The sequence below is a fragment of the Hirundo rustica genome, unplaced genomic scaffold (assembly GCF_015227805.2).
Source record: "Hirundo rustica isolate bHirRus1 unplaced genomic scaffold, bHirRus1.pri.v3 scaffold_309_arrow_ctg1, whole genome shotgun sequence".
NCBI lineage: Eukaryota > Metazoa > Chordata > Aves > Passeriformes > Hirundinidae > Hirundo > Hirundo rustica.
The window spans coordinates 23944-31848 of record NW_026690357.1 but is presented as its reverse complement, the minus strand read 5'-3'; the positions used below and the strand labels follow the sequence as shown (position 1 = coordinate 31848).

The window sequence follows — 7905 nt, the reverse complement described above, 5'->3', positions numbered from 1 at the left end:
CTCACCTTCACCCTAACCCTTCCCAGCACACCAACACCATCCATCCCCGGTTGTCTAAATCCCTTCTCAACTTCCCTTATTGCCCCTCTGGGTGTCCATGTCCTTAAATTACCTCTGGGAAAATGTGCAAACTGCCTCAACATTTTCCCAAGGGACCCTTCAGAGATATTTTGGGATCATCATCCCTTTGGCCAGGATGCTCTCCTGGCTTTCCCTTTTCCACCCTCCATGTGTTCCCTGCCATGTTTGCTCCCTGAAGATGCCAGTGTCCTCACTGATGAGATTTTCAGTGCTCTCTCCCTGGTGACTCTTCACAGCCCTCCTGAGCTGTCACTCGTCTGTCTCCTGGACCCTCTCGGGTACCCAATCAATCCCCGGTGCCGCCGCCACCCAAGGGAGCCGATCACCCAAACTGGGTGAGGCACCTTCAGCTCCACTCACTGCCCGCTGTCCCAGAGGGTGGAAGGAATTCCAGAGGAGCCCCAAGGTGTGTGGAAAACTTGACATCACCAGAGGTTTGTGTCCACAAAGAAGACAGAGGAATCCTGTAAAATTAATTTTATTCATAAAAAAAGGGAGAGGCCATGGGACATTTCCTTTGAGGTCTCTCCAATTGTTGGAGGATGCAGCCTCCTTTTAATCCTAATTTTTCTGGTCACGTCTCCCTCTCCTTTTCTGCATTGGCTGAAGTATTTGAGAGGTACAGACTTCCCAATCCCCCTACTACATACCCACCTGATTATGCACCCCAGGTCTGCACAGGAAACTATATTCACAGTTCTGTGAAGTCTTTATTCTTCTTCTCGAAGTTCGTGAATTTATCAGGACCTTGGCTAAGCAGCAGTCTGTGTGGTCAGTTAATAACATTTTCTGGAGCTGATGGCTTCTTCTGTGCCTTCCTTATGTACAAGTGCCTGGCCCTATCCCCAATCAGATTGACAGCGTGTGTTTGTAAAGACACTTTGCTCTTCTTCCTTTCCTGGGGGTGCCCCGTTTGCGGGACATTCCCCCTAGAGCATGGGGCACTGCCGTGAGGGGAATTTGGGGAGGTGGGAGGGGGGAGCGCCAAGGCCGGGCCCCCCCGCGCTGTCCTGGCGGGAGCGGCTGCAGCGGGGACCGAGTGCGGGCGGGAGCGGCCGAGAGCCCAGCGCTGCCCCAGCCCGACCTGCCCCAGCTCCATCCCTGCCCCTGCGGTGGGATGCTGTGGGTTTGGGGGGAAGAGGGAGCCGGCAGTGGGTGCTGGGCCTGGGGGCAGGAGGAGAAGGGAAGGAGAAGCAGGGTTGAAGAACAAAATGTTGATGCACTTGGGAGGAGAAGGTGGGATTATGCAGGAGAAGGAGGAATAGTGGGAGGAAGAGGAGTGTGAGGAAGAGGAGGGACACAGGAGTGTGAGGAGCAGGAAGAGGAGGCACCAGAAGGTTCCAGCCCTCCCTGTATCTGCAGCCTCCCCCCAGCCCCAGGAGTGTTTCCCTCCCCACATGCAGCAGGTGACCGGGGAGGGGAATCCATGATTTTCATGGGAGTGAATCTTGGTGTTTCTGAGCTTGATTGAGCTAAATGTTGATGCTTTGGATTTTTGCAAGGGGCTGAATCTTTTAGATGAGGTTTTGGCTGAGTCTTGATATTTGGAGGACTTTAGGGATGAATCTTCTTTTGTAGGTTCTTATAGACCAATGTGGCAGTTCTTACATTGCCAGTGACTTCCTGAGATGAACTTGTGCAAGGAGGAACCCCCAGCCTAAGGCACTCTCCTCTTGTTTTTTCGCCCCAAACCAGGATTTTTCATTCCCAAGGAGTGGCCGGATGAAGGAGGAGGAAAAGCCCCAGAGATGCCGCACAAGGAGGGGCTGCAAATCCAGCGCAGGGAGCTGCGAGGAGGAAAGACCCCCCCTGTGCCAGGAGGTCGGCCGGAGATCCAGCCAGAGCTCCGAGCTGGTGGAGAAGCCTCATGGAGGGGAGAAGCCCCACAAGTGCTTGGAATGTGGGAAGGGTTTCAGCTGGAGCTCCAGTCTGATCCGGCACCAGGTGATCCACACCAGGGAACGACCCTATGAGTGTGGGGAATGTGGGATGAGCTTCAGCCTGAGCTCCAGTCTGATCCGGCACAAGAGCATCCACACTGGGGAAAAGCCCTACGAGTGCGGAGAATGTGGGAAGAGCTTCAGAGGAAATTCTGCCTTGATCCAGCACCAGGTGATCCACACTGGAGAAGGGCTCTACACCTGCTTGGAATGTGGGAAGAGCTTTGGATGGAGCTCCAGCCTGAGGAATCACCAGCGCATCCACACAGGGGAGAGGCCCTACGAGTGTCATGAGTGTGGGAAGAGGTTTCACACCAGCTCAAATCTCCTCATACATCAGCGGATTCACAGAGAGGAGAGGCCCTTCCGCTGCCCCGACTGCGGGAGGGGCTTCAAGCACAACTCAAACCTCACTCTCCACCGGCGCTTCCACACTGGGGAGAGGCCCTACAAGTGTCCTGAGTGTGGGAAGAGGTTTCACACCAGCTCTGATCTCCTCCTACATCAGCAGAGTCACACAGAGGAGAGGCCCTTCCGCTGCCCCGACTGCGGGAAGGGCTTCAAGCGCAACTCACACCTCACTGTCCACCAGCGCATCCACACTGGGGAGAGGCCCTACGAGTGTCCTGAGTGTGGGAAGAGCTTCTTACAGAGGTCTCACTTGACCCGACACCAACAGAGGCACCACTAAGGGAAGCCCTGCGAGTGCCCCGAGAGTGGGAAGAGCTTCGTTCACTGCTCCAGCTCCATCACCCATGGGAGGATCGGTGTTGGATGTTCCCCAGTGACCCCCGTTGGGAAGAGCCTTGGTGATCCGTGGTCCTGGTGATCCATGTTGGGAAGACACCTGGCTGGGATGCTCCACATCTTCCTGGCTCCCCGTGGGCACCTGGATCGATGCAGGGCAGAAACATCCATTGGGACACAGACAGACATTGGGAATTTTTGGGGAGAGCAGATTTGTTGGCTTTCAACCCCAGAAAAGTTTGGCATTAAATCCTGTCTTCTAGGGGCATTATGGAATAGTGGTTGGTCTTTTCCAAGCTCTCCCAGACTTTTGATTTCCTACTGCCCAAGGGCATCTTCCACAGCCAAATGCTGATGGACTGGGACCAGGACCAAGATTTTGGAGACAGTTGGGTGGAAACCCCTCCAAAAAAGGTTCTTCCCTCTAGCCAAGCACATGGATCCTCAGCTGGCACAGACACAGCAATCCTTTTCTTTTGGTCCCTATTTCCCTTTCACTTCTCTTCATCACTTTAAAATATCCAACACTGAGGTAGAAATGAAGACATTGAACTGGGACATGGGTGAGGACATGGGGGACATAGACATGGTGGGACATAGACATGGAGAGTGACATGGGGACACATAGACATGGAGAGTGACATGGGGACACATGGACATGGACAGGGATGTGGCCATTCATGGGGACATGAGGGGAAATGGGCACAGCTGGAGATGTGGGGGACAATGACAGGGATGGATTTGTGGTGGGGAGACAGCCATGGGTGAGGACATGGTGGGACATGGCCAGTGACATGTGGGGACATGGCCATGGCTGGTGCCATGGGGGGAACTTGCAGGGGCTGTGGGGGATGCTGGGTTTGAGGGAGTTGAGGGTTCCTGGGAGGGACTTGGGGCTTGCTGAGGGCTTTGGGGAGCCCAGAGCTGGGAGACCCTGGCAGAGGTTGTGGGGCAGCTGCTCAAGGACCCCCTGAGCTGGACCCCCAGGTGGGCATTGGGCTCCTGGAAGGGAATGAAGGTCCTTGTCCCCAGGAGGGAAATCCCAGCATCCCCAGGGTATTGGGGGCAGCTGAGAGGCCACAGCAGGGAGGGGAAAGCCAAACAGAGCTGTCCCCCTCCAGAACTGCACCCCAAAAATCCCAAACTCAGGGACTCTTCCCAGGAAAAAGCTGTCAGGAGTTGCCTGAATTGAGGGCAAGGGGGATGGGACCTCAGACTGAGCAGGAGGGGCCTGGAACCTCCAAAACCAAGCATGATGGACAGGGCTGGTGGATTGGGGGGCAGAGGGGAAGGGGTGGAAGAGCAGGGAAGACGGGGCTAGAACCCTCCAAATTGCTTTGGGAAGGGTCCCACTCCTCCTCCTTTCTAATCCCCAAGATGGTGCTGAGGCAGTGCTGGACTCTGGGCCTGGCTTGGGCACCCCCCCATGTCCCCCTTCCCCAAATTCCCCTGGCAGCTTCAGGGCGCCCAGGCACCTTTTGGTGTTGGCTGGGTGCTGTGCTGGGGTTCAGGTGCCTCCCAAGGAGTCCCCAGAGCTGGGTGACACAGGGGGGACACACGGGGGTCCCCATTCCTGATCCATCCTGGGGCCCGTTCTGTCCCCTCTCGAATCATGGTCCCCCCGCAGGGTCCCCCCGCGTCCCTCTCCACTGTCCCCAGTAAACAGGTGTAGTGGTTTCAGGCAGATTTTGAGAGAAACCCTCCCACGGGCCCCCCTCCCCTTCTCCAACCGGTTCGGGAAAAAGATTTCCTCAGAGAGAAGTGGAAAAAACCTGTTTATTAAACAGGCAAAGCACTCCCAGCACAATACCCGATGACAAGAGCTTCGTGCCGCTTATGGAGGGATAACAAACTTAAAGAAAGTCTCCTCTTGAGGGTCGTCACTGTGCTCCACCGCTCCGTCTCCGCTGGAGTTGGGAGAAAAGGAGATGTGTAGGGCTGGTCTTGGTGGGGTGGGTCCCCTGTGGAGGCCCCCGGTGCTTCCCCAGGTCCTTAGTCCGGAGAGGTTGGAACAGTTCCAAGGAGAGGACAAAAAAAGCAAAAAGGAAGGAAAAAAGGACAAAAAAAAAGAAAAAGAAAAAAAAAGCAAAAAGCTTCAGCTATTCTACAGCGTCTAACTATGCTAGCACTAAACTAACTAACTGCCGGGGAAAAAAACAACAGAGCTTCTTTCGTCTTGCCGTGTTCCAGCTCCCCCGCTTCAAGGTCACTCCGATGAGCAGAGTTTTCCTGGGGAAAAACAAACCGCGCTTGCCCTCCCCCCTGCACCCAACAGACGATTGGGGATACACAGTCACCCCAGGACATCTTCCACCCCTTATCCCCATATCGTCAACTTACAGACAGAACCAATACATATTCCACATAAAACTTCCATCCATTCTCCCCACAAAAAAAAGAAAAATACAAGCAATACCCATCATGCTCCTGTCATGTTCCACACTGAGCCACTGAATCCAGGCCCCAGGCTGCAGGGCAGAAGGATTCCTCTCTCACTTACTCATACCTTCAACACTTGCTCATACTTTCAACACTTAACACATACCCTCTCACTTACACATTTCCTTCTATTTCATTCTGCGTGGTTTAATGTACAGACAATGGCAATTACATTCAGCAGACAGTGATGTTTGTAAATGATTCTCACCCAACAATCAGATCTCCCTGAGGTACACATCGTGTTGTTCCATCTTTCTGCATTATTCACCATGTGCAACCTGGTCCCTGAGCAAAGACAACCCCACGAATGGGTTTGTCTGAACTTGAGGCAGACTTGATCCACACTGTCTTCCCTAACAGACCTCTGGCATGCACCACTGGGACTTTATCTCCATCTATTGTATGCAGAGGCTCAGCCTGGGCAGGGCCTGCTCGGTTGGTGGAGCCTCGGGTGTTGACCAACCAGGTGGCCTTTGCCAAATGCTGCTCCCAATTCTTGAAAGATCCCCCACCCAATGCTTTCAACTGGGTTTTTAACAATGCATTGTGCCTCTCCACTTTGCCTGCAGCGGGTGCATGGTAGGGAATATGGTACACCCACTCAATGCCATGTTCCCTAGCCCAGGTGTTTATAAGGCTGTTCTTGAAATGAGTCCCGTTGTCTGACTCAATTCTCTCAGGGGTACCATGCCTCCACAGGACTTGCTTTTCAAGGCCCAGGATGGTGTTTCGGGCAGTAGCATGGGGCACAGGGTAGGTCTCCAGCCATCCAGTGGTGGCCTCTACCATTGTGAGCACGTAGCGCTTGCCTTGGCGGGTTTGGGGAAGGGTGATGTAGTCAATCTGCCAGGCTTCCCCGTACTTATACTTGGACCATCGCCCGCCATACCATAGGGGCTTCACCCGCTTGGCCTGCTTGATGGCAGCACACGTCTCACAGTCATGTATAACCTGAGAAATACTGTCCATGGTTAGATCCACCCCTCGGTCTCGGGCCCACTTATAGGTGGCATCTCTGCCCTGATGGCCTGAGGCATCATGGGCCCATCGAGCTAAAAACAACTCTCCCTTGTGTTCCCAATCTAAATCAATCTTTGAGACTTCTATTTTTGCTGCCCGATCTACCTGCTCGTTGTTTCGATGCTCCTCATTAGCTCTACTCTTGGGGATGTGGGCATCTACGTGGCGGACTTTCACAGGTAGTCTCCCTACCCTGGTAGCAATGTCTTTCCACTCCTTAGCAGCCCAAATTGGTTTCCCTCCACGCTGCCAATTAGCCTCTTTCCACCTCTTCAGCCATCCCCACAGAGCATTGGCTACCATCCGTGAATCGGTACAGAGGTAGAGCCTCGGCCACCCCTCTCTTTCAGCAATATCCAAGGCCAATTGAACAGCCTTGAGTTCTGCAAGTTGACTTGATCCACCCTCTCCTTCAGTGGCCTCAGCAACCTGTCGTGTGGGGCTCCACACGGCTGCTTTCCACGTCCGGTTCATCCCTACAATACGACAGGAACCGTCAGTGAAAAGGGCATAATGTGTCTCCTCTGCTGGCAATTGGTTGTATGGTGGAGCCTCTTCAGCCCGTGTCACTTGCTCTTGTTCTTCATCTGTGAGGCCAAAATTTTCACCCTCAGGCCAATTGGTAATTATTTCCAAAATCCCAGGGCGATTCAGTTTACCCGTATGGGCACGCTGCGTAATAAAAGCAATCCACTTGCTCCATGTGGCATCAGTGGCATGGTGGGTGGAGGGAACCTCCCCTTTGAACATCTACCCTAGCACAGGCAGTTGAGGTGCCAGGAGGAGTTGCGTCTCTGTACTAATCACCTCCGAAGCGGCTTGAACTCCTTCATAGGCTGCTAAGATTTCCTTCTCAGTTGGGGTGTAATTGGCTTCAGACCCTCTAACTTCGACTCCAAAATCCTAGTGGCCGGCCTCGAGTCTCCCCAGGCACCTTCTGCCAAAGGCTCCAGGACAGGCCATTGTTCCTGGCTGCTGAGTAGAGCACGTTCTTCACATCTGGTCCCGTCCTCACTGGGCCAAGGGCTACTGCATGAGCGATCTCCTGCTTGATCTGGGCAAAGGCTTGTTGCTGTTCAGGGCCCCAGTGGAAATCGTTCTTCTTGCGGGTGACCAGGTAGAGAGGGCTCACAATCTGGCTGTACTCAGGAATGTGCATCCTCCAGAAACCTATGGCGCCTAGGAAAGCTTGTGTCTCCTTCTTATTGGTTGGTGGAGACATTGCAGTGATCTTACTGATGACCTCAGTGGGAATCTGCTGCCGTCCATCTTGCCACTTTACTCCTAGGAACTGGATCTCATGAGCTGGTCCCTTAACTTTACTCTTCTTGATAGCAAAACCGGCTTCCAGGAGGATCTGGATGATTTCCTTTCCCTTGTGAAACACTTCTGCTGCTGTGTTCCCCCACACAATGATGTCATCGATGTACTGTAGGTGCTCCAGAGCCTCACGCTTTTCCAGTGCAGCCTGGATCAGTCCATGGCAGATGGTGGGGCTGTGTTTCCATCCCTGGGGCAGTCGGTTCCAGGTGTACTGCACTCTCCTCCAGGTGAAAGCAAACTGAGGCCTGCATTCTGCAGCCAGAGGAATGGAGAAAAATGCATTGGCAATATCAATCGTGGCATACCATTTTGCTGCCTCGGACTCCAGCTCGTACTGGAGCTCCAACATGTCTGG

At 53.8% G+C, this 7905-nt stretch overlaps 1 protein-coding gene across 1 annotated transcript; it reads left to right on the top strand.

Annotated features, from left to right (window-relative positions):
- The first annotated feature begins 358 nt into the window (after positions 1 to 358).
- Positions 359 to 4534, top strand: LOC120747930 (zinc finger protein 239-like). Its single transcript, XM_058424388.1, has 2 exons — positions 359 to 487; positions 1777 to 4534. Exon 2 carries the CDS (start codon positions 1804 to 1806, stop codon positions 2710 to 2712), a length of 909 nt encoding a protein of 302 aa, XP_058280371.1. The 5' UTR covers positions 359 to 487; positions 1777 to 1803; the 3' UTR covers positions 2713 to 4534.
- Positions 4535 to 7905: the final 3371 nt, after the last annotated feature.

Coding starts and splice junctions, on each gene's coding strand:
- LOC120747930 (XM_058424388.1), top strand. CDS start 1,804: ATGAAGGAGGAGGAAAAGCCCCAGAGATGCCGCACAAGGAGGGGCTGC.